Source organism: Convolutriloba macropyga, chromosome 1 (assembly GCF_964194025.1).
Source record: "Convolutriloba macropyga chromosome 1, txConMacr16.3, whole genome shotgun sequence".
Taxonomy (NCBI): Eukaryota; Metazoa; Xenacoelomorpha; order Acoela; family Convolutidae; genus Convolutriloba; species Convolutriloba macropyga.
Window position 1 is genome coordinate 38,385,518 of NC_134468.1, and position 27,420 is coordinate 38,412,937.

At 35.4% G+C, this 27,420-nt stretch overlaps 1 protein-coding gene across 6 annotated transcripts in view; it reads right to left on the reverse strand.

Annotated features, from left to right (window-relative positions):
• The window catches only part of LOC142338570 (uncharacterized), a 120,680-nt gene that overhangs the window by 41,940 nt on the left and 51,320 nt on the right, over positions 1-27,420 (reverse strand). For all 6 annotated transcript variants that reach the window (XM_075388377.1, XM_075388395.1, XM_075388413.1 and 3 more), the window contains 4 exons: positions 23,442-23,579; positions 22,818-23,277; positions 13,992-14,434; positions 6,422-6,603 (listed from right to left, as the gene is read on the reverse strand). In XM_075388377.1, coding sequence (XP_075244492.1) covers positions 6,422-6,603; positions 13,992-14,434; positions 22,818-23,277; positions 23,442-23,579 — 1,223 coding nt within the window. The remainder of the gene's footprint in view (positions 1-6,421; positions 6,604-13,991; positions 14,435-22,817; positions 23,278-23,441; positions 23,580-27,420) is intronic.

The window sequence follows — 27,420 nt, forward strand, 5'->3', positions numbered from 1 at the left end:
CATCAAAGCACTCGATTAAAAAGACGGAAATTAAAAAACTGAAATCAATTTTTTCTGCTAAAACTCCACAAGGCGAGAATCCACTTCAAGTATTCTGAAGATGCCTGTAGAGCCTAGTTCAACAGCAACCAAGAAGTATGCCGTCTTTTTTGACGGACAAAAGCAAAAACGCTTGACTAAATTCTAAAAAGGTTAGTGTAGTAAACTGTGAAAGGCACAGACAAAGACAAAACTAACATCACACTTACACACAGCATCCACAAACATAAAAATACAAACCCCAATTTTTTTCTTTGGCAACGAATTTTTGCTCAAGGTTTTTCAGCGTACGTCTTTTTGTTTTTTTTCTGAATAACTCAGTGTAAACATTTTCACGCAAATGTAGTGGTAAACATAATTTCGACACTAAACTTTGAAAAGTAGCTTTTTCAAGTTTTTCGGGACTGAATAATACAAACGGCAATACAAAACAATACAAAAACTAATTTTTGTTTTTTCTTCGGCAACGGATTCTGACTTAAAGATTGTTAACGTAGGTCTTTGTTGTTTTTTTTTGGTAAACAATTAGGTGTAGACTTTTTGAGGCAAATGTATTGGTGATTGTAATTTTGGCTCTAAACTTTTAAATTTTTTCAAATTTTTTGGGATTTTTCCATTTTAATGTTGCATGAGCAGAGTGAAAAAATAGTTACCAGTGAGATAAAAACGTTTTGCAAAGAGTTAAAGACACAATTTGTATAATTCATTCTATATTTTTTCTATTCAAGAGTTTTTGCACCCCACCTCTATTTGTGTCTCATATTTAAAGGAACTGACTCTCTCAGGGTGAATCTCTTACACATGCATACACCAACAGAAGAACACAGACACAAACACAAACAGTCCGACTCAAACAAAACAAACAAAAAAATTATTTTGGCACTTACAAAAAAAAACCACTAATCTGTACAAAAGGTTCAACACTTAAGAGAACGTTAAAGGCTTTCCTTAAGGGCTGTTAATAAGTTACATTGAAGTAAGTTGGTTCAGTAAATTTTAGATATTGGCTTTTTTAATCGCAGTAGTATTTTTTGAAGAGTATTTTTGTACTTTTTGAATGAACCGAAAAAGAGAAACTTCCTTAAAAAACTCTCGTTCTTTATATTGCCAGATTCGCAATCAATTAATTAATTAGTTTTTTTTTAATCTCCAGAAACGACTCTTCTCTCGAAAAGACTAAATAATTTCAAAAAACACAATTGAAAATTTTCTGAAATTTGTTCTACCTTGTTCAACCTGGCGATCCATTATCTCTGTAACTCTCAAATTTGTCTAAGTTTCATTACGTTAGAAAAAGACAGTTCGGACGATCTGCTCTTATAAGATAAGTAATCAGATTAAAAAATAAGGAAAAATAGCTGCAACTTTTAAATAACGATTTTGGTTGACTTGATGTTCCTTCCACGAAACCAAATTTATACGTCTCCGTGGTTTGCAAAAACAATGAAATGGTCAATTCTGATGATTTGAGAATTGTATGAAAAACCAACTCCAGAACTTAGAAAAGAATAAGTTTTTTGTTTTACTTTTTTCAAAGCTTATTTTCGCTTTTTTGAGAACCCTTAATTTACTGAAGTCGTCTATTTTCAATTTTTCAAAAAATATGTTGGGTACAGAGAATCATTATTTATTGCGATGCCTTTAAATGAGCAAAAAACAGCAAGATAGATTTAAAGGATGAAGACAAAAAACAAATTAAATGTTTAATTTAAAAATTGTTAACTCTTAGGCTCGAAATTGTAAAAAATTACTCGTGACAAAGAAAACTCCATTCAAACTAATTAAATTAATTAGAAATGTTTCTCCTTTATGTCTTTTCAAGTTTTTCTTCAAAAATTTTGAAACTTAAGGTCTTCCACTTCTTTCAAGTTTAGGTTATTTTTTTATATAATTCCAAATAAGATGCTCAGGGCAACAAATTGCTGTTTTGCTCTACGATGAGTAAAAACTTGACTCAAGACACAAAAGCTAGCCTCGCATATATAGTGACCCATTTATGAAAAAATGTGGGAAGATAATTAAACAAAAGGGTTGAAAAATTTCCCAAACATACAGTTACCTCTTAACTTCTTTGAGGAAAACCATTAGAGCGGAAAAAATCTCGAAAATTGCAAAACTACTCTGAAAAAGACGCACGAACAAAAAACATCCGATTAAAAATATCCACACCTACTTTTCTCGCGTAATCTCTGCGAACAATGAACGAGCCTAAAACACACGACATTCTCTCTCTGCTTTTGACTTCTGTTCAGCAGAATGACCAAAAAACTTAGATTCCACGTAAGGCATTTAATTCTTTTCAAGCACAACCTCTAAAAATTGGAGTCACCGATTAAAAAAAAGTCCCAATGCCCGTTGCTCTTAAAAAGGTAAAGCGAATATTAAAAAAAACATAGCAGGACAAGTCCTGACGTACAATTCAAAAGAAATTTCTTTGACTAAACAAAAAGCTAGACCTAGAACGGATTATGAATGAATTTGAAAAACCATTTATTAAAAAACCAGACTAAAAAAACAAAGCAGGCAATTTGCCAGAAAATAGCCGCAATAGCTTCATAGATTTGTAGTCTCAAAAAGAAGGTCAAAAAGACAGACCAAAAAAGTTTCATCTTTCCATTAGGGGCTGATATGTTGATTGAGAATCTGTATAACTTACTGTTGATTCTATTAGCTGCTCTTAAATAACATTCAATTAGAGTGACAAGCACTCATTTGACCTTATCTCTTTGAATTAAAGCAAAGAAAAGTCAATTTCAGAAGGAAGTCATTTTTAAGAGTGGGGTAAGTCACGTGTGACCGAAATTTAATCACGCGAATGAACAAAAAAGCTAGCTCAACTAAGAGTGAAAAATGACGTCAAGCACGCAATTCAGTTGAACTTGCATAAACAAACAAACAAAAAGCAGATTTGAAGTAGTTGTGACGTCATTTGGTTGTAAAAAAAATCGTGACGACGAAATAAAAAAAAAACCAAGAGAGGGCCAATAATAGCAAGAAAAAATAGTTACCAGTGAGATAAAAAACGTTTTGGAAAGAGTTAAAGACACAATTTGTATAATTCATTTTATATTTTTTCTATTCAAGAGTTTTTGCACCCCACCTCTATTTGTGTCTCATATTTAAAGGAACTGAATCTCTCAGAGTGAACCTCTTACACATGCATACACCTACAGAAGAACACAGACACAAACACAAACACACATAGTCAGACTCAGACAAAACACACAAAAAAATTATTTTGGCATTTACAAAAAACTACTAATCTGTACAAAAGGTTAAACACTTAAGAGAACGTTAAAGGCTTTCCTTAAGGGCTGTTAATAAGTTACATTGAAGTAAATTGGTTCAGTAAATTTTAGATATTGGCTTTTTAATCGCAGGATTATTTTTTGAAGAGTATTTTTGTACCTTTTGAATCAACCGAAAAAGAGAAATTCCTTAAAAAACTCTCGTTCTTTATATTGCCAGATTTGCAATCAATTATTTAGTTTTTTTTAAATCTCCAGAAACACCAAGACTCGAAAAGACTAAATAATTTCAAAAAACAGAATTGAAAATTTTCTGAAACTTGTTCTACCTTGTTCAACCTGGCCATCCATTAACTCTATAACTCTCAAACTCTTCTAAGTTTCATTATGTTAGAAAAAGATAGTTCGAACGATCTGCTCTTATAAGATAAGTAATCAGAATAAAAAATAAGGAAAAATAGCTGCAACTTTTAAATAACGAATTTGGTTGACTTGATGTTCCTTCCACAAAACCAAATTTATACGTCTCCGTGGTTTGCAAAAACAATGAAATGGTCAATTCTGATAATTTAAGAATTGTATGAAAAACCAACTCCAGAACTTAGAAAAGAGTAAGTTTTTTTGTTTTACTTTTTTCAAAGCTTATTTTCGCTTTTTTGAGAACCCTTAATTTACTGAAGTCGTCTATTTTCAATTTTTCAAAAAATATGTTGGGTACAGAGAATCATTATTTATTGCAATGCCTTTAAATGAGCAAAAAACAGCAAGATAGATTTAAAGGATGAAGACAAAAAACAAATTAAATGTTTAATTTAAAAATCGTTAACTCTTAGGCTCGAAATTGTAAAAAATTACTCGTGACAAAGAAAACTCCATTCAAACTAATTAAATTAAATAGAAATGTTTCTCCTTTATGTCTTTTCAAGTTTTTCTTCGAAAATTTTGAAACTTAACGTCTTCCACTTCTTTCAAGTTTAGGTTAATTTTTTTATATAATTCCAAATAAGATGCTCAGGGCAACAAATTGCTGTTTTTCTCTACGATGAGTAAAAACTTGACTCAAGACACAAAAACTAGCCTCGCATATATAGTCACCCATTTATGAAAAAATGTGGGAAGATAATTAAACAAAAGGGTTGACAAATTTCCCAAACATACAGTTACCTCTTAACTTCTTTGAGGAAAACCATTAGAGCGGAAAAAATCTCGAAAATTGCAAAACTACTCTGAAAAAGACGCAAGAACAAAAAACATCCGATTAAAAATATCCACACCTACTTTTCTCGCGTAATCTCTGCGAACAATGAACGAGCCACAAACACACGACATTCTCTCTCTGCTTTTGACTTCTGTTCAGCAGAATGACCAAAAAACTTAGATTCCACGTAAGGCATTTAATTCTTTTCAAGCACAACCTCTAAAAATTGGAGTCACCGATTAAAAATAAAGTCCCAACGCCCGTTGCTCTTAAAAAGGTAAAGCAAATTTTAAAAAAAAACATAGCAGGACAAGTCCTGACGTACAATTCAAAAGAAATTTCTTTGACTAAACAAAAAACTAGACCTAGAACGGATTATGAATGAATTGGAAAAACCATTTATTAAAAAACCAGCCTAAAAAAACAAAGCTGGCAATTTGCCAGAAAATAGCCGCAATAGCTTCATAGATTTGTAGTCTCAAAAAGAAGGTCAAAAAGACAGACCAAAAAAGTTTCATCTTTCCATTAGGGGCTGATATGTTGATTGAGAATCTGTATAACTTACTGTTGATTCTATTAGCTGCTCTTAAATAACATTCAATTAGAGTGACAAGCACTCATTTGACCTTATCTCTTTGAATTAAAGCAAAGAAAAGTCAATTTCAGAAGGAAGTCATTTTTAAGAGTGGGGTAAGTCACGTGTGACCGAAATTTAATCACGCGAATGAACAAAATCTAGCTCAAATAAGAGTGAAAAATGACGTCAAGCACGCAATTCAGTTGATTTGCATGAACAAACAAACAAAAAACAGATTTGAAGTAGTTGTGACGTCATATGGTTGTAAAAAAAATCGTGACGACGAAATAAAAAAAAATCAAGAGAAGGCCAATAATAGCCTCAGCTATCGCTTCACGGCTATTAATAAAAAAAATAAATCAATGTCAAAATGCAGCTTGCGAACACAAAACCAATAGCGACAAATGTATACTTGGTTCAAACCAAAACACTAGGCCTAGAAAGAACTATGAATCGATGGGAAAACCATTTGGAAAAACAAATTCGATCCAAAAAATCGAAACAGTAAATATCAAAGTGAAATTGCCGCATGTGAACAGAACAAATCACCAGCGAGAAAGCGATTTTTTTTCAAACACCGTTTTGTCACTCTACTTTAAAATTCGAGCAAAAAAAATTTCACGCCGCACAATCAATCACTTTTTCGCTCCACTTCCTGTTTCGGCGTGACCAAAATCACTACTCTAATTTGACTTCAAAAATCATGAAAATGAACACATCTTAAAAAAAGAGCGCGCTCCAATACAATTCAAATTCGTTGAATTGTAAAAAGGAGCTCGCCCAAATACTAGCAGCTGAGAGGCTGACGGCGGCTATTAATAAGATTCCAAAATCGCAAAAAGCTCCCCTTCAGAAGACAGCGCCACAAAATTCAAATTCTTTGAACTTGAAAAAAATAGCCCCGCTATAATAGCCGGCTGCGAAGATGGCGGCCATTGATAATGTGTCCAGTTGAAAAACAAAAATAAGATCAACTTACAAAACGCAAACGATATGACGTCAAATGAGTATTTCAAAACATCATGTGCCGTGCACAGATTCATGCAAGCCTTCCTGTTTAGCAGTGGAAAAGATAAAATATTCAACATTGCATTATCAATTTGCTATCAATTCAAAGCTTTAATTCATAGTTTTGATTGTGATTTGGGTTTTAGTTCATAGAAATTGGTGATTTGTAGATTATAACCAAGACAAATTTCTCCGCGTTCACAATATTGTTGCTAATAACACAAGTGATGAATTTATTACATTTTATTTATTAACGTTTATATTCTATAGAAAAAACCTAAGTAATGATCTTTTCGTGATATTTCAGAATTTAATTCCATTGTTTCACATGAAAACAAGGGTAAATCTTACTATGTTTCTCTCAGTCGATCCCAACACTTTCCACTCATAATCGTCGCTCTTCGTCTCTTGATACACTTGTGCGTACTCTACAACGTCCCGATAAGTGTAGTCGCCGCGTTTTCTCTCTGACTCGTATTTGAACACTTTTCGTTCCGAAATAAGCATGAAATTCTTTGGAGTTCCCGGCTTGTCTGAACAAATATAAAAACTCTTCAGAAGAATAATTTTCCACTATTATTGGCTTACAGCTTTCCAAGGCAATTAAAAGGAACGTTCCGTTGTCAATTTTCATATAGAATTTATTTTTAAAATTATCTTCAAAAAATAAGTTTTATTTTTACAGATAATAAACCAAAAATAGCAAATGTGCGCTGTATTTGCTGAACTGTCATATCTAAAGAGCTCACTGCCTACGTTTGATGAAAACTGTTAACGGTGCTATCCAATTAGCAACAGACATGCTGATACCTTGGAAATTTCTAATTTCTATTAGGATTGAAATACTTTTAAAAAAATAACGCAGACAGAGCTCTCAGAGGCCCGTTCTGGGTATATCCAGCTATGTGCATACTGCTGTACTACTGTGATCGCAATTCAAATTCTCTAAAGGTTGTTCAGGAGCATAAAATAGTCAACTCCAAACGGGATCGCATTAAAGCATTTGGAAGGATACCAGACAACCGTTAGCTGCATATTTGGCTACGATAATGCAACAGTCCATTTAAATTAATTTTTGTCGTATACGGTACTGACTGCTTTTCGTCAATTCAACAGGTCTATTTTTGCTTTTGAAAGGCTTTGAACAATAAAAATGTTTCCAAACAATATGATTGCAATGGTCTCTCAACGCAATTGCAATGAAGATCCATGTTGACTCCCTCTAAGAAGAAAACTCTTATTTGGACGATATTTTTGTGACTTTTACCCTAAATCAAAATTCTCTTGGCTATGGTATGTTCAGCAAAAAAACTTTTCGACCGCTTTCAGGAAAAGTATTCTCTACTCAAGAACATTTAAATTTAAGATGGCTTCAAAAAAAAATCCTGTAACATGCGTAAAATCCTGTATTTGTTAAAGACAAACAAACAAAAATAACAGAAAAAGCGTAGTGCAAGATATGATGGTCTAAAAACAAAAGATTGACCAGCTCTGAACATATTAGTCCACCAGTACTATTCGATCAAAAATTTGGCATGGTTTACCTATGTTAATATGGTTTTTGGACAAAAAGTTACACACAGAAGACCAAATCCTGAAAACAATTTCTTCACTTAAAGTTACGTATTTTTTTTTTTAGAAATTTGATTCCATAAGTACTGCAGACAAATTATTCCATCAGTAATGCAGATAATTTCATAAATCCACAAATAGAATATCACAGATGATTTGATGCAAACACGAGCCATATTTATTGAAGAAGTTCAGGCAAGCAAAGACAATTATAAACCTGGCTGGCAGATTGCCAGAAAATAGCCGCGATAAATCCAGTAGACGTGAAGTAAAGACAGTAAAAAGGACAGACCAAAAAATTTATCTTCATTGAGGGCTGCGATGTTAAATTTTGATTAAGAATCCGTAACTTATTGCTGCCTCTATCAGCTGCTCTTAAAGACCTTCAATTGGAGTGATATACACTCAGTTGACCTTATCTCTTTGAATTAAATTATAGAAAAGTCAAATTCAGAGTGAGGAAGTATTTTGAGAGTGAGGTAAGTCACGTGTGACCAAAATCTTAAACACGCGAATGAACAAAAGAAACTCGTTCCACTAAGAATGAACGTCATGCACGCAATTCAATTGAAATTGAAGGCCAATAATAGCCTCAGCTATCGCTTTGCGACTACTAATGAGAAAATTTAAAAAGCTGAGAATAGGTTAGAAAAATATAAAAATGGGTGAAAAAGTCTCCCGGAGCACTTGGAAGTTCGACAAATTCAACATAGCCGGCAGATTGCCGGAATAGCTGCGAAAGAATAGACTTGCGTGCCGAGTTCCTTTGACCTTAAACTAATTCAAATTAAACTTAAGCGTTAAAGTGCAAAAGTCATTTTTTTGAGTGAGGTAAGTCACGTATGATCAAAATCTAATCACAAATGCCTTAAAAACTTTTTCTAGAGAGAGTGAGAAATGACGTCACGCGCGCAAACGCTGTTAGTGAGAGGAAGAAGTCATTCAGAAAATGTGACCTTTTCAGCTTTGCTGTGTGAAAAAATGTAAAACGAAAAAGAGCCTCAGACGAAAAAAAAACAAAAAAAACCAAGAGCACCGCTATAGAACTCCGCTTAACTTAAAGCTTCGCAGCTATAACAAGTACTTGAAACAGTTGCAAAGCAGCTTTTGAGCATAATAGGGCAAAAAAGGGCAAAGCATTCTAAAAAATGATCGCCCCTCTGAATCTCAATTACGCTTGTAACAGAGATTGTTTTTGCAGCAGAAAAATAAAAGAACAACTTCAGAATTCTAATTGATAATATGTGCATGGTAAAACAGTAACTAAGATCTTTCTCCTAAACTTTTGCCGTTATCTGGTTCTCAGCTAAATAATCAGGTCTTTAATCAAATACTTTTAAAAAAATAACGCAGACAGAGCTCTCAGAGGCCCGTTCTGGGTATATCCAGCTATGTGCATACTGCTGTACCACTGTGATCGCAATTCAAATTCTCTAAAGGTTGTTCAGGAGCATAAAATAGTCAACTCCAAACGGGATTGCAATAAAGCATTTGGAAGGATACCAGACAACCGTTAGCTGCATATTTGGCTACGATAATGCAACAGTCCATTTAAATTTATTTTTGTCGTATACGGTACTGACTGCTTTTCGTCAATTCAACCGGTCTATTTTTAGTTTTGAAAGGCTTTGAACAATAAAAATGTTTCCAAACAATATGATTGCAATGGTCTCTCAACGCAATTGCAATGAAGATCCATGTTGACTCCCTCTAAGAAGAAAACTCTTATTTGGACGATATTTTTGTGACTTTTACCCTAAATCAAAATTCTCTTGGCTATGGTATGTTCAGCAAAAAAACTTTTCGACCGCTTTCAGGAAAAGTATTCACTACTCAAGAACATTTAAATTTAAGATGGCTTCAAAAAAAAATCCTGTAACATGCGTAAAATCCTGTATTTGTTAAAGACAAACAAACAAAAATAACAGAAAAAGCGTCGTGCAAGATATGATGGTCTTGCACGACGCAATGGTCTTGCAGACTATGGTCTTGCAGACTATCAATTCTAATTGATAATATGTGCATGGTAAAACAGTAACTAAGATCTTTCTCCTAAACTTTTGCCGTTATCTGGTTCTCAGCTAAATAATCAGGTCTTCAATTTCGTCAAGTTAACCACCTACATATCAAAAGAAGTTATTAAAAAGACAAACAAACAAAAATAACAGAAAAAGCGTCGTGCAAGATATGATGGTCTAAAAACAAAAGATTGACCAGCTCTGAACATATTAGTCCACCAGTACTATTCGATCAAAAATTTGGCATGGTTTACCTATGTTAATATGGTTTTTGGACAAAAGTTACACACAGAAGACCAAATCCTGAGAACAATTTCTCCACTTAAAGTTACGTATTTTTTTTTAGAAATTTGATTCCATAAGTACTGCAGACAAATTATTCCATCAGTAATGCAGATAATTTCATAAATCCACAAATAGAATATCACAGATGATTTGCATGCAAACACGAGCCATATTTATTGAAGAAGTTCAGGCAAGCAAAGACAATTATAAACCTGGCTGGCAGATTGCCAGAAAATAGCCGCGATAAATCCAGTAGACGTGAAGTAAAGACAGTAAAAAGGACAGACCAAAAAATTTATCTTCATTGAGGGCTGCGATGTTAAATTTTGATTAAGAATCCGTAACTTATTGCTGCCTCTATCAGCTGCTCTTAAAGACCTTCAATTGGAGTGATATACACTCAGTTGACCTTATCTCTTTGAATTAAATTATAGAAAAGTCAAATTCAGAGTGAGGAAGTATTTTGAGAGTGAGGTAAGTCACGTGTGACCAAAATCTTAAACACGCGAATGAACAAAAGAAACTCGTTCCACTAAGAATGAACGTCATGCACGCAATTCAATTGAAATTGAAGGCCAATAATAGCCTCAGCTATCGCTTTGCGACTACTAATGAGAAAATTTAAAAAGCTGAGAATAGGTTAGAAAAATATAAAAATGGGTGAAAAAGTCTCCCGGAGCACTTGGAAGTTCGACAAATTCAACATAGCCGGCAGATTGCCGGAATAGCTGCGAAAGAATAGACTTGCGTGCCGAGTTCCTTTGACCTTAAACTAATTCAAATTAAACTTAAGATTTAAAGTGCAAAAGTCATTTTATTGAGTGAGGTAAGTCACGTATGATCAAAATCTAATCACAAATTCCTTAAGAACTTTTTCTAGAGAGAGTGAGAAATGACGTCACGCGCACAAACGCTGTTAGTGAGAGGAAGAAGTCATTCAGAAAATGTGACCTTTTCAGCTTTGCTGTGTGAAAAAATGTAAAACGAAAAAGAGCCTCAGACGAAAAAAAAACAAAAAAAAAACCAAGAGCACCGCTATAGAACTCCGCTTAACTTAAAGCTTCGCAGCTATAACAAGTACTTGAAACAGTTGCAAAGCAGCTTTAGAGCATAATAGGGCAAAAAAAGGGCAAAGCATTCTAAAAAAGGATCGCCCCTCTGATTCTCAATTACGCTTGTAACAGAGATTGTTTTTGCAGCAGAAAAATAAAAGAACAACTTCAGAATTCTAATTGATAATATGTGCATGGTAAAACAGTAACTAAGATCTTTCTCCTAAACTTTTGCCGTTATCTGGTTCTCAGCTAAATAATCAGGTCTTCAATTTCGTCAAGTTAACCACCTACATATCAAAAGAAGTTATTAAAAAAAGAAGTTGTCATGTTGCAAAATGAAAAAGACAAAAGCAAAATATTGAACCAATTGAAAAACATAGCTGGCAGATTGTCAGAAAATAGCCGCAATAGCTTCGTAGATCTGCAGTCTCAAAAAGTTAGTTAAAGAAACAGACAAAAAAAAAACTTTTTTAAAATGCTAAGATGTTACGTTGAGTCTGTCAAACTTATTGCTGCTTCTTACCTCAATTCTTAATTTTCTTACCCTATTGATTTTCTTACCTTATTAATTTTCTTACTTCAATTCTTCAAACTTATTCGAGTCGTTTTTCAAAAAATCCCGCAGCTTCTTGTCTAAATAATTTTGGCCAGCACGTTCATGAATTCGTACTGGTTGAGGTCCTCAGCGCTAAAATCTTGCCTGGTTCTTTCTAATAACAGCTTAGAACGTTCCGAAATAGACCAAATACAACTACTATGGAATAATTTTGAGACCAACTCAGTTTTTTAAGTTGTTCCATTCGCTTTGTCATAAAATAAAACTAAAGCCTTGTGTCACCCGACAAGATATAGAGGTAAGCGGGACATGCTGTGATTTTCGCGTTTCATAAACGTGTCTTGTAATATGGAGTTTGTCATCAATGCAGACTCCGAGGTGTTCAATGAAAATTGCAGCAGAAATCGAATAAATTTATGTGTTTTGAGTTAACTTGATAAAATTTCATTCATGTTTGTTATTGATAAAATTTATTTTCACGCCAACAATTACAGAAGCCTGCATTAAGATCCTTTAGAGGACCGTTTTAATCGTTTAGAAACCTCTTGAGACGAACAGTAAAAGGATCTATCATCCACAAATTTTGCGTTGTTCCTTTTGCAAATCGGACGATGATCTTTTACGTAAAGTTCCTTACGCTAAAAATTGGCCAGAGCGTTGAACCTTGAGGCACTCCATGTTTTAATAATTCATTCACTGAACAAACAAGTTATTTTCTATACATTAGGAATGAAATAAGTTTTTATGAATAATTTTTTCAAACACTGACACTGTAAATTGATGACGAGTTTTCGATACCAATAGGAAGTGATGACAAAAGAAAACACCGAATTTAATCCCATCGGACCTCAAATTGCGGGCATCTGAGTCTGCACGAAGTGCTTTGTAGGATTTAAAATTGACCAAAAGATATAACAAGAAAAATAAAACGAAATAAAAAAGAATAGCGAACTCGACCAATGTACATGGAGGCTCCGATGCAGATTTGGAAGCTGTAATGTCTTCTACAAACTTAGATAAAACTTGAATATGGACTAAAAAAGGGAAACCCTCCAGAGCTATTGTCCTGAAGCCTGTTGTGCTACTACTAACTCCTACACCTCACAGGATTCTCAAAAATTTTGACTAATAACTTTTCGAACAAACCAACTAACGTCGGACGAATTGATCTCGAACAACTAGCGAGGCAAATAATTTAGAAGGGGCATACGCCAGAATGGTTTTGGGTGTAAAAACTTCTGACACACGTGCGGTTCGAGCCCGCAACGTCTCATTTGACATTCATGTGACATTCTCCTCTAATCTACACGGGCTAAATAAGTTCGTCGCTCCAAATCGGTATTATTTTAGAAAGAAGTAATTCAAACGCTCGCCATCCAAACCATAGCCGGCAAATTGCCGTTGACCACCTTGACGCACATTGGGATTAAATAAGAAAAAATTAAGAGGTAGAAATTGACAGAATTTTTCTAAGTGTCAAAGTGTTCTTTGGTGTGTAAATTCTGCATATTTGGTTAGATTCCAAAATAACACTTAATTCAGGTTCTCAACTGAAGGCTATTCGGCATAATGTTAACGCCAGCTAGCAATAGCTTTAATGAAATTTGATAACCTAATGCACTATGACTTAATGACCGAGCTTCATCGGTTTATCCCATACTTTTGATTTTGCACTTTTGACATTGACTGTATTCACTACATTCCGTAATTCAATACGTGAAAAAATTTAAAATCCATTTAAAAATCTTAAAGTCAAGCGTGAAAAAGTCACTCAAGAAGTGAAATCGAAAGAATGTTCTAGAAGAAAATGGCCAAGCAAACATTTTGCATAAAAAAGACGCACACACGTTCACAATAATTGCTTCAAACTTCGTTCGAGCGCAGTTAACAAGGAATGAACACTTTTTTTGATATTAACTGCCCCGTAGAGTTTCCATTCGGAGAACAGTTCAAACATTTAGTACGTTAATATTGAGCAAATGGTATGAATTCATTACAGTCAACATTTTAGACAGAAAGATGAGTACCCCCTTTTCTACTTGGTGAGTAGAATAAAAGTGGCACATTAACGGTAGTTTGTACTCCTTCTAATTTTTGATTCATTGTTGGCGATGCGCAATGTTCCATGAGGATGTAGCTCGCTGGTAGAGAATTCGACTGCAGATCAAGAAGTCCTGGGTTCAAACCCGGTTGTCCCCTGATATGGAAATTAATTAGAGCAGACTCAAATTCAACGCAAGCAACTTAGTGAATCGGTTTTATTTACTTTACCTTCATGAATATCAGATGTTTTGCGGTATTGACCCCCCCCCCCCCCCAATTAGAGGTTGCACATTATTTGCAACCCCCTAGTGCGCTACATTAACTCATTTAGATTTGGGTAATGGGGGCAATAACAAAAAGATCCTAAAAATAAATGCAAAATGCGGACTTACTTCCTGAGGCAACTGACGCATCTCGACTGATCATTTGCAATGAGTGTCCATGTGCCTTCAGTGTTGCATTGCATGTGAAAAAATACTCGCCATCGTATGACGTCATGAATGTCAAATTACTAGTAGCATACTTCACGTTGTTCTCATCTGTCATTTCTCCAGTGACTATTTTATAGCCACCTGTGTTGTCGAAGATAAAGCTTCCGTCTTCTTGTCTTAGCCACGTAAACTCAATATCAGCGGTCATGTCTCCGTCTTCTTGTGTCGCAGCACACATGGCATTAGCGTTAGTACCAGTAAAAGTATTGAATTCCTCGGGCAAATCTGCCTTCCATTCGATTGGTTTGTGGGCAATGACTTTGAACTCTTCTTCTGCACTGCTCGGAACGCCCTCTATCTCATGTGTACCAACTGCTTTAATAGTGTAGTTCTTCTCAACGGTCCTGAAACAAGACACAACAACTCAATCACACAAAATTAAATGACTGACCAATGGATTAGAAAAAAACATAGGGGCAGTGACACTAATTCGGGCGCACTTTTGTTTTTGCATTTTGGTAGTAGACAGCCTCCAATGATCCAACTTAGTGAGTTCAGGAGCCTCAACACTGGAGAAAAGCAAGCCGCATCACGCAAAATCGTGATATTTGAAAAATAGTAACTTGATCGGACAAATGAGACATATCAGCCAAATTAAATAAAAAGTAGGAGATACTACAAAACAGAAAAAAAAAAACCAAAAGCTACACCTCGAAATAACTAGGAGTGGACAACGGCAACAATATATTTTAGAAAAATTGCGAAAAAAGCTTAAAACAAAATTGCCGCACGGGAAAAAAAGCACAAAAACTTAAAATCAGATTTCTAAATCCACTTCAGAACCAATGTGAAAAAACTACACACCTCAAATTTACTCGATTTTTCGCATTTGTTTAAACCCAAAATCACCGCTCAAACATTTTTCTTGGAGCTCAAAATATACCAAAAGGCAGTAGAATATGTGGGAAAAAAACAAATTCGACCGAATAAGTAAAAGGTATAGACAAAAAAATATTACTTAAAAATACTTTTCCTTTGTGCTTAAATCTCGTCAAACAATTGCTTTCGCGTGCAGCATTTGTTTCACTGACTCTCAAACATTTTAAAACAAAGCCGTCGGGCTTCTGGAATAGCTGCGAAATAGAGTCGCCTGCTGTATAGTACATAGAAACAGATACAAAATCAAGCGTCAGAGTCAAAGCAAAAGAATGGTCTAGAAATTTAAAACGAAAAAGAGCGTAAGATGAAACAAAACAACCGACTAAACGTCGGAAGAATTGCTCTCAAACGACTAGTGGGAGCTCCAATCAATTGCAGCCTGCTTGAGTCGGGGGGCGGAGGGGGGAGACTAAATGGAAATAAGAAGTTCAAAAGTTGGCTTCAAATAACGACATTAGAGGTTAACATATACCACTATTAAAATTTAAAGTGAAAAATGGCACCAGTCTCGGCGCACTTTTCAGTTGACTTTTAGTATTAAATGGCCGCCAATTGAGTTCAAAGGCTTGAAATTGTGATTGAGAGAGAATTTTAGATCACGCAAAACGCAGCAAAAAGTCAAGGGCGTAAAAGTCACTCGAAAAGTCAAAACGGTCAAGCGAAAGGTTTGCATAAAAAACGCACATTCAAAATAATTGCTTCTATACGAATCCAATCCAATCATATGCTTCAAACGTAAACCACTTAGTAGATTCCATTAGACCCAACGGGAGAGCAAATCAGACCAATCATTAAGGAGACGAACCGACAGGCCAACAAAAATGGTCGAACAAAAAATCAGTAATGTTTTTTGAACGCAAGCTGCCTCGAAGTCATCAGAACTGTCAGATACGATCGAAACTATTAAACAGATAAAAACATGATATGAGAGCATATAGATATGTCATTATTGAGACTACGTCACAGAACAACAAGAACAACTATAAGAACGCGCAAAAAACCAAAAAAATTTTGAAATTAAGTCTTGTCGGAGTCATTTTAAACCAGTTTAGAATGACAACTAGCTAAACTCAATTATGCCTATTCATTTAGCCAATGAGACATATCATTAATAAGATTAAAGACAACAACAAGAAAATACAAGAAAGTTCAAAATCGGAAAATCTATTTTTTTTTAAAGCAAGTGAAGTCAAAGTAGTGAAAACTGTTAGGAATGAAAAAAAAACTCTAAAGTGATCAATATGGGACTGAAAGGAGAGCCACTTAGAGGTGCCATTTGCATTTAATTCTACAAAAACAGTTGGTGTCAAAGTCGTTAAAACCGATTTCATCTCAAATCGGTATAATAATTTATACACGCCTCAAAAAAGCCAGTGAGACCAATGAACTTTTTGCTCCTCTCACAACTCCAGCATGACTCAAATCAAAACTCTAATTTCACTTCTCATTGACAGGTTAAAAACGCCTGGACACAGGTTTACAAAGCGGGACAAGTCCTGATTTACAATTTAAAAAAAATTTAGCGAACTGACAATTAATAACATTAGAGCAACAACAAACTGAAACAATCAACAAAGGACGTAACTCACCCTTTATAGGCAAGAACAAAAATCTAAGAAAACAAATAGAAAACTTATTTTTGAGACTAAAAGATAACACAACAACGGAAACAACAAAAACATGCAAGACTGAAACATCATTTAAAGAGAAAGCGATTCATTTGATCCGGTTATTCTTCGTTAACAACCAATGAAACATGTCATTAGTAGGAGTTTTTTAAAAAAAACAACAAAAATACATCTGAAATACATCTATCTCAGAGTGCAAAAAACGCTTTCACAAAGTCAATGGAGCTTGGAGATATAAACACAATTTATACAAGATATGAACACAACGCCATGTAATAAACGCCATGTAATAATCGGACGAGACAGCTAAATTGAACCGCAAAAAATGAAATATGTCCGAAGATTTGACGTTTCGAACGCTCGTATTTTCAACGCCGAAAAATCATTACCTAAATGATGAAACAGCAAAAAAGGCTGTTTTGTAATTCACTTGAAAGGGGATGCGACCTATCGCTTGCCGACACTACGCTAAAATGTTACAAAAATGAGACCAAAAATGGTAAATGTAACAAATTTTTAAAACCATAAGTAAAAATAACCTTAAGCTTTCAACTAAAAAAAATAAATAAGGTTTACTTTCTAATGCCTAGGAAACTAAATGGATCTTTACTGCGACTAAGGCATGATACTACAAAATAGAAACCAATACAGGCAGAACTCAATTTCAATCTATTTTATGCAAATAGTGTTGAAGCAAAAAAACGTAAGAACGCAGAATGTATGATTAGTGAACTTCATTTTCATGTAAATTTGACATGTCAATAATTGCGCCGTGATTTGAAATGATTCATGTCTTTATTAAAAAAAAAACAAAGTAAAAATATAAAAAAACAGCCCCATCGCAAACCAATTAATTTTTGATTTGTCAAATTCCTATTGCAGCTCATCCAATAAAACAAATAATTGTTCGAAAGGATACCGAATTAGATAAACTGACAAAAAAGTCAATTTACGAAAAAGAAAAGATGAATTTTGGATATTTGTCAAGTTATAGTACCGAATAAGGAAAGAGACCATCGTTAACAGTTTCATCAAAATTTTAGCAAAGCAGACCAAAATTATTTCAAAAATTACGTTTTTTAAAAAAATAAATATCAGTTTAAATTAGCAACAGACCGTAAAAAATGTTATTTCCAGAAAATTTTCTTTGGAACTAGAGGAACAATTAGCCCAGATCTGAGTAAAAGAAGATTGTGTCAGCAGTTTATATGTCTGCACTATCAGTCAAACTGGGCAACGGCAAAGTGGGCCAAGTAGGCATATTTGATGCAAATTTTTATGAGAAAAACAGGTTCACTAACGCAGCTGGTTCAAAAAAATCGCCAACTCCCCTTAATCTTTAAATGTAAAACCAATGAGACCATCGTTCAACAATTCCATCATATTCCTAACAAAAATTGATGAAAATTTAAGCAAAGATTACACAAAATTGATCAAACTTAGGCCAAGGTTCAAAACAATCTAAACCTACGTAGCTGCATGGAAAAAGCAAAATCAAACTAAAGTGTGTCGGAACATAAATGTAATAACAATAGAGAACTATGCAACTAGATAAAAACTGTTTAATGTCCCAATGTTTCCTAAATAAACTGCTTTTGAATTGAAAAACTCCTCTCAAACTGAAAACATAACCAACTAACGGAAGAATTAGCCTCGAATGACTAGTGGGAGTTCTAATCTAATGCAGCCTGCTTCCGTCGGGGCGGGTGAGACTAAAATTGCCAAGGGGCTTCAAATGACGTCATTAGAGGTTATTGTGTACAATTATAACAAATAATCAAATTCAAAATGGAAAAAAATGACACCAATTTTGGCGCACTTTTCATTTGACTTTCAGTAGTGATCTGCGGCCACTTGAGTTCAGCTGTTCAAACTACGAATGAGAGAAATTTAAATCATGCAAAACGAAAAAAGCTCAAAAACTTGAAATCAGATTTCTCAATCCACCTCAGAACCAATGTGACAAAACTTCACACTTCAAATTTAAATGATTTTTTGCATTTGTTTTAACTAAAATCACCACTTAAACATTTTTCATGGAACTCAAAAAATATAAAAGGCAGTAGAATATGTGGAAAAAAACGACTTCGACCGAATAAGTAAAAGATATAGACAAAAAAATATTACTTACAGATACTTTTCTTTCTGTGCTTAAATCTCGTCAAACAATTGCTTTCGCGTGCAGCATTTGTTTCACTGACTCTCAAACATTTTAAAACAAAGCCGTCGGGCTTCCGGAATAGCTGCGAAATAGAGTCGCCTGCTGTATAGTACATAGAAACAGATACAAAATCAAGCGTCAGAGTCAAAGCAAAAGAATGGTCTAGAAATTTAAAACGAAAAAGAGCGTAAGACAACGACACAAAACAACCGACTAAACGTAGGAAGAATTGCTCTGGAACGACTAGTGGGAGCTCCAATCAATTGCAGCCTGCTTCAGTCGGGGGCGGGGGAGACTAAATAGAACTAAGAAGTTTAGTGGGCTTCAAATAACCACATTAGAGGTTAACATATACCACTATTAAGAGTTAAAGTGAAAAATGGCACCAGTTTCGGCGCACTTTTTATTTGACTTTTAGTTTTAAATTGCCGACGATTGATTTCAGCTGCTTGAAAATTTGATTGAGAGAATTTTAGATCACGCGAAAAGAAAAAAAGTCAAGGGCGTAAGAGTCACTCGAAAAGTCGAAAGGGTCAAGCAAAAATTTTGCATTAAAAAAGCCCAACACGTTTACAATAATTACTTCAAACGTCTATTGAGATTAATTTAACTCCTCACACACTCAATTTTACACCTATATGAAGAAACTATACGAACAAAAGTGACTCGATCACTGCTTCATTCTTGATCTCGGTCATCAAAAAAGTTTTTTGAACTTTCTTTTCGCCCTTAGCACGCTATTTCACACCTCTAGGAAATAGCACGTCAGTATAATTATTGAGCCTGAGGAACATTTACGTCATATACGCTCCACCATAGATCAAATTCTGGAAATTCTAGAAATAGGATCATATGAGAGCAATACTAGTCGGTTGAGTAACCTTTCTCAATTTCGTTATTAATCGTAAACTGCTCCATACTATTGCAGTAAGTGAGGAAACCACCTTTCTCAATTTCTCACCACTTTCTTCAGTGCATCTATGCGGAACAACCTCAGTGGCAAAAAAAACGGATTAGTTGTAAAATCTATCGTCAATATATCCACATATGGGAACTGATCAAGAAAGACTACATAATCTTGAAACACAGTTAGCAGCGCTCATAGGTCGTTTGGATAGAGTAAATCCTCAGAATACTACGTTTAATGATACGGATAATAACCTACAACCCGCCCAGTTAGCCCAATTTTTAACCGCAGCGTTAGCTTCGATAGTCGAATCGCGCCTCATCCTTCTGACCGTGATACGGTCACTTTCCTACGTTTTCTTAATAACGAACAGTCTTTAGCTAGACTAAGCGAAACCGAGTGCCACACGGGGTTCTACCCTTAATTACCGTGCTGCCGCAATCGACTATGCAGAACACTCCCTCCAACACACCGGAGTCGAACTCTCCACGGCAGTCACAGCCGCGGCAACAGCACCGCCACCCTCCAGAGGACGATGGAGAGGCAGATCAGGCTGGCGCTCACGACCCAGAGGTGGTGCTAGGGATGGTACCAGAGGCAATCCAGATTGATTTCTCGGAAGAATGGTCGAATTTCTTAGATGTGCTTGAGGCCCAAAAGCTACTGCCCATTTTTGATGAAGATTCCCAACAAATTCAAAACTTATCTTACACGGATTTACTCGATTTCACTCACATGTCTACGCCCACGATACAAGCACTTTCTCGTTCACAGCGTTCAGATTCCTCTAACGATACATTGCCTTATTCTGAACAAGACACAGAAGCAGCGGCCGAGAAAGAACAAATTAATAACGAACTTTTGGAAAGAGCTGTTGAAGGGGGCTTGCCTGATGTCATTTTGATGAACCCATACATTCACTCCCGATCGCAAAGGACAATACCAATATGAGTCACCGAATCCGACGACGAATATGAGGATAGCGAGCCGAACCCTCAGGGTCCAGTCTCTGGGTGACCTCCAGATGAGTCTCAAGATGGAGAGGAGGAAGACATAGATAACCCACCCCCAAAACCACCAAATCCCACTGAAAACGCCAGGAGGAGGAAATATCCTCTACTGGCAACTCTGCTTCATTTATAAGGCAAGTAGAAAACATTTCAAACATTTTAGCCTCAAAATTTTCATATTTTCAATCGGGGATTAAACTTAAGTTCTCAGATCCCCCTTGGTAAAACGCGTAACCGCGAACTCGCGTCGAAACGCACACTGGGTGAATAAGTTAGTTTGTCAAGGAGTTTTAACCCCGGTTCCCTCTGATTCGAATGCGCCTACATATCCCCTTTTTACTGTACCCAAGAATAATTCTGAGCTTCGACCTTTAATCGATTTCTCCACTATATCAGATATTCTAGTAGTTCCAAAATTCCAGTAGCCCAGTCTCCATTCATTTCTTCAACGCCATTCAATTTATAAATTCGCGACAGTGCTAGACATTAAAGCTGCATTTTTACATTTGCCTTTACATCCAGAAACGGAATATAACCTCCGAATATTATTCCAATCACAGGAATTTCAGGTAAATCGCCTCAGGTTTGGTTTGAGTCCAGCCCCATTTAATTGCAAATTATTTTACAAACAGCTCATAACTCAAATTCTCCGTGTTTCAATTGCTTTGTGCCTTTTATTATTTATTTAGATGATATCATATTTCCCCATATGTCTAAACAGCGGGGCTTTCTAACTATGCATAAACTTAACGAGAATTAATTAAATACGGGATTCCATCCAACTTACGAAAATCAATCTTTACACCTCATGCTTGTGTAAACTATTTGGGTCTTACAGTAAATGTTGTTAACCAAACAATCTCTATCCCACCTGCGAAGATTAACAAGTTGAACCAATTCGCTCATTTAATTGCGGATTCTCCGCTCATCTCCAAACGCTCTACAGCTCGCCTTAAAGGTTATTTTCTCTTCATACTTCAGGCGCTACGATTACCCATTTCCCCCTTAACATTGCTGGGCCTCACAACATCACGGCTATTCTTAACCATACATTGAAAATTTTGAATGTTTTATCTACATTTTTATATGCACCTCAGAACCGCCCTTGTATCATTGCGGATACAGATGCTACTCAGAATTCTATAGCGGGCCATTTCTGGTCACATACTGGTTCCCCACACAGAGCTTTCAATATTTCACTCCGCGCTTCACATCCCGCTGCCACAACGGAGTTTTGGGCTTTATTTAGAATGGTGCTAACACTCCCCTCTAACGTTAAATAAAATGGTTTACAGATTCTTTGTTGCATATTTTTACCTTACAGAAGCGTCGTTGGCGTTCTACATTTGCTCATATTTTCTCGGTGCTTCTCTTATTACTTCGCACCAAAAATATCACCATCGTCCCATCATTTATTCCTACTGATCAACTTTTAGCTGATTCATTGTCTCGCTCGCCAAATAGTGCTATATATAATTCATCTTTTGTTTAACTTCTTTGCAATCTGATTGGCTGAGATGACATGCTCACATCCTTGTGCAGCCCCCTATAGGGGACCTTTCACATTCTTGGTGCTCACCGCATGATATTCATTCGCCAGTTGAGTGTTGTCTTTTTGAAAATCAGTTGAACTGAAATTTCCTTTGGCAACATTTCTTCAGCGGCAACATTGTTACGCTCGTGTTTCAAACTGACTTCATACAAGTTAGCACAGAAATGTGCCAAAAGGTTGCCAGAAAGAACTTCAAGCAGGGAGCTGGAAAAAACAACCCGCCATCAAGGTACATAATAAAGTGCTGAAAGCAAACTTTAAAAACAACTAACAAAATGAGAAGACCAGAAACATAACCGACCAGAATCAGACATACCTCCCCAAACAGATCTACGCACCACGGATGTCTGCACACCAGAGACCAGACATGTCATTAGCACATATGAAAATTAGAAAATGAAGCAGATAAAGTAAAAAACTGGCAAAGCAAAACGATGATTGGACTGCAATTTAAAAAAATCAACCCGATAACGCCAAACTAGAAAAAAAAGCAGTCGTGTTCTCCGAAACCTCCATTTCAGTGTTCGTATGGATATAAGACAGACAAGGAATACTTATGCTGGAAATTTATGTTAGTAATGAACGCTTACCCAATGAACAATTTGAAGACAACTTGGAACATAGTCTCTTCTTTGAAGTTAGCATCATCTTGCAGGATCTCAGTTCCATCAACAAACCACTTCACGTCCGGAAGCGGTGAACCAAAAATGGTCGTTTTGAGCCCAAAGTTTTTCTCGCCCATCAAAGTGTCCAGGCGCTGCTTCTCATCCGGGTTGACTCTGAGTGGCATCGTGAATACAGCAATTGACACTTCCTCTCTATGCTCAAAAGGCAAAATTCTGAAATCGTCGAAATAAACTAATTTGTCGTCTTGTGGCATTTTGAACCCAAGCGTTGTTAGGACTTGATTTCTAGTCAAGGGTTGCGCTGTCGCTTGGAACCGAAGCACGCCCGTATCTTCAACGCTCAGCTTAGGAGATGTCAGCTTTATGCTGTATGATTTCCCAGTTTTTACTACTTCCTGTGTCAATGTCAATTCTGAGTGCTCCTCTGGAAAAAAAAACATTTTGTACAATTAAAACCTGGTGAACATATTCCCAAGTCAACGCACAAATTACACAAAAAATTACAGATGGATGAATGCAGTTATCGAAATTCGGAACTCTCCGCAGTGAGATTATTGTGAACTAACGAAGTAACTTTGATTATACTACCGATTGGATCATCATCCCAGAAGAGGCTGGGAGTGTTCAGTGTGAGGTAGTCAGAGGACACTGTGCATTTCATCTCCAGTGCAGAATTAGGCACTCTGATCACAAACATCTCGTAGTTGCAATTGATTTCCGGCGGACCTGTATAGAACTCAAATTGAGCCTTAACACTTTTATTTTAGTTGTATTTTAAGAAGTTTTAGACCATTTATAACACATATTTTTCGCAGTGTGTTTTCAAACGTAAGTCTTCACACCATTAAGCGAACATAGGTACTATGTTCTATAATTAACGTATCTTGCTTTCCAACACCGCCTGAAAAATTTTTGAGCACAAGCTTTTAAAGGAAAACTCATTTTCCAAAAAAAGTGATCAAAATCGAACTGGATTCATTTCAGATGCGACAAAACGGTTGTTTAAGGGCTTTCTCTAACAGGCTGGAAAAGCAGCAATAGCCCAAAAGGACGAAAAATGAACCAGAATAATCAAACATATATCAAAATTGAGACGAGAAGGATTGGCACCAGCTGCCCTTCACACATTCTGTCACTTCGAAACCGTTGAAATTTTTTTTAAAAAAACCTCGCTCTCTGTTCCTTTAAAAACCACATCGCCAAAATCATGGACTAGTAGCCTCAACTTCCGAGTCCTATCAGAAAAAATAAAGAATCGAAATGCAAAAGTAAAAATATACCCGACAGATTGCCGGAAAACAGCCTTCGTTGATTTCCACAACCCCCATTGGGGTTGAACTACAGGTTGTAGTTTCAACACCAATAAGCATTGCAGATGGTAACTAAGACATATAAGAACAAAGTTTAAGTAGCAGGCATCTAAAATCGGGCTTCATGGGTTTATCCCGTTTCTATTTTTGATTTCGCAATTTATGACTCCGTTCAATTTAGATTGCTTTGCTGAGCAACTGCTGTTTAAACGCAAATTGAGCAGAATATGCGAAGGATAAATCTAGCGTAAAAAATGTTCAGGCAATATTATGGAAGTGGCTAAATGAGGCAAAGCAAAACATTTTTATTCGACGAAGTTAAAAAACATAGCAGGACAAATCCTGGACTACAATTCAAAGAATTGAACCAATAAAGACACCAATGTCTAACAATTTATTTTAGACTGCTTTGCTGGGCAACTGATATTTAAACGCAATTTGAGCAGAATGAGCGAGGAATCAAACGAGCCTAAAATGATATCAAGCAAAATATTGAAAAAGCGGCAAAGTCAGGTAAAGCGAAACAAAAACCTTACGAATTTAAAAAACATAGTAGGACCAGTCCAGAAGTACAAATCAAAATTGAACCAACGGGGTTAAAATTTTCGGCAACGAACAATTTTTGACATTCAGCAAATCATATGCAAGGATGTCTACGAAAAAACGAACAATGCAGAACAATGCAGAACAATACAACAATCTTAATATTTTTTTCCTAAATAATTCTTATCTAAAAACACACTATGAAATTTCTTTTTTAAGGAAGATAGTGTAGTGTTATGAAAAATATTAGGCACAATAATTTATACCTTCACAGATTTGTATACTAGATTTGATATTGAGAATTTAGACAAGAAATAGTAATTTTGTAGATAGCCAATGAGAGACAAAGCAAAAAAAACAACGCAAAATTTGAAAACAATTTTCACAAGAATTTTTCGACAAAGTGATAATTTGTTTGATAATTCTTTTGACCGATGGAAGACATGGCAACAAAAAAGATATTCAGAAAGACGGCAAACACCAAAATGTTTTCGAAAGTGGCGTCTAAAAAATTAAGTAATTGGAAAATAAAATTATTGAATTTATTGAATTTTATCGAAACATTTAACGGTAAAACCACTCAAAATAGAAGTTCAAAAAATAGCAAGAAACAAAGGCATGATTCAAAAACTCCCTAAAGTGTTTGAAAACAAAAGTAAAACTGAAATAAAACATTAGCTACAAGCTGAAACTACTGAAAGGATTATATCATGCCAAGATAGAGATGGCCACTGAGATTTGTTAATGGGATTACAAAACAGAGAAACAAAAAAGCACAGTTAAAACAAAAATATTGACATAAGTTATATACAAATTTTTAGTGTCAAAGAACACACAAAAATCCACACAATCTGAAGACTCCATTACAACTAATTCAAAACAAATGTCCAATAAAAATCAACAAAAAAGGAATCAATTTGATAAAACAGGAATCAACTTAATTTTCGGAGATTGCATTCTCTTTTAAGATTTTTTAAGAGAAAGCAGAGACGTCAAGAATCATTTGAAAACTTGAAGGAAACAAAAACTGCTAAAAAAGTGTCTAAAACGGCACTATGACAAAAAACAGCTAAATTCTAAAAATTAAAAACATCTAAAAGTCTAATACTTGCATCCGACGTTCAAAAAGTTTTTCCAACGTACAGATACTGGTTTATACCGTTGAAACTAATCACTTCGCCCGCCAAAGTTAGAGCTAAAACTAACAAAACTGCTTCAAAAAAATCCGCACTTGGTCAGCATATTTTGCTTGCTGAGCAAAAACTTTTTAACATATTTTTCACTCTCTCTTTCAGATCGTTATATAAACCTAAACAAATCCTCTTTTTTCTCTTATTTTGACAACTTAAGTGATAACTTTTACATCCTGATCCAGTACCACTAATCCGATCAAAAATAGCCGGAAGGACTAAGGAAACAACAACTCGAAGCCCTCAACGCCGAAACTGGCCTTTCAAATAATTAGTATCTGGCACATTGAAACCAGAGTACACTTAAATAATTTTACGTCGAGTAGTACGAAAAAATTATCCAAAAAGAAAAGACAAAAAAGTAAAACTCAGATAACTTTTCCTTTCCTACTAATAATAAAAGTACACTAAAAAATGAAAATCTTTGTTTTCAACTATCAAGACTGAAACAATTTGCACAATACTAGGCACGCCATAGTAAGTCCACAAACATCTTGAATTTAAAAACAAAACGAATAGAGAAAAATATTAATTTTCTCAAATGCTATAAAAATTCTCGGCAAAATAACAACTGGAAAAACAAACCAATTAATCGAGAATGCCATAGAAAATACCAGCAAGCATTACGCTTCAAAAAAGTAATATTAAAGTAATAAAACAAACATAACCAACCAACGTCGGGTGAATTGCTCTCAAACGACCGGCGTGCAGTTGGCTTTGTCAGTGGCTAGCCACGGTTTAGTGGCAATAGCTTAAGATTGATTGAAGGGATAAGAGGTGAGCGTAGAGGGGCTGCAATATTTGGAGACTAGTAATCACACTGGGACCTACCTCCATATTCCGTTTCTGAGAACGGTCAAATGGCTAAGACGAAAAAACGGTAGAGCGAAAACTTGCATAAAAAAGACAAATAGGATTAATATACTTGCTACAAACTGCATTTGAGAGCAATTAACAATGATTTCCTAAGAAATGCTCGTTGAGTCATTTATGATGAAACGTTTATACTATAATTCAGCGTTCATGAGTATAATAGATGATGACATTACGCCGCATAACAGCAGCTGAAGTGTGGCATCATCAAAGAGAAAGAGAGAGAGAGAGAGAGAGAGAGAGAGGAAACGTGAACGAGAAAGAGAAGGAAAGAAACCCCAACCGACAGGCGACAGGGAGAGAGACAGAGAGAGCTAGGAATATTTTCCATGTGATTCGACTCTTAGTTTTCTAGCCTTGTTGGTATTTATATCAAATAAAAAACTCAAAAGAGCAAAATTTTAAAAATTTAGATTTCGCAGTGAAAAAAATTGTTAAAACTATTTTCTGTCTCTGGAAATATGTCAAATAACCCATCTGCAAGACTTAATGTTTCGTTGGCCAGTAATGATCGTTAAACTCAGAAAGTTTTGAAAACAATTGCAAATTTTAACAAAATCTTTCTAAAATTAGGGATAAAAAGTTTTGATACCACATCACTGTATCTAGAGACTACACAGTATCCCTGTTTCAAACCTAAAACAGTTTCAC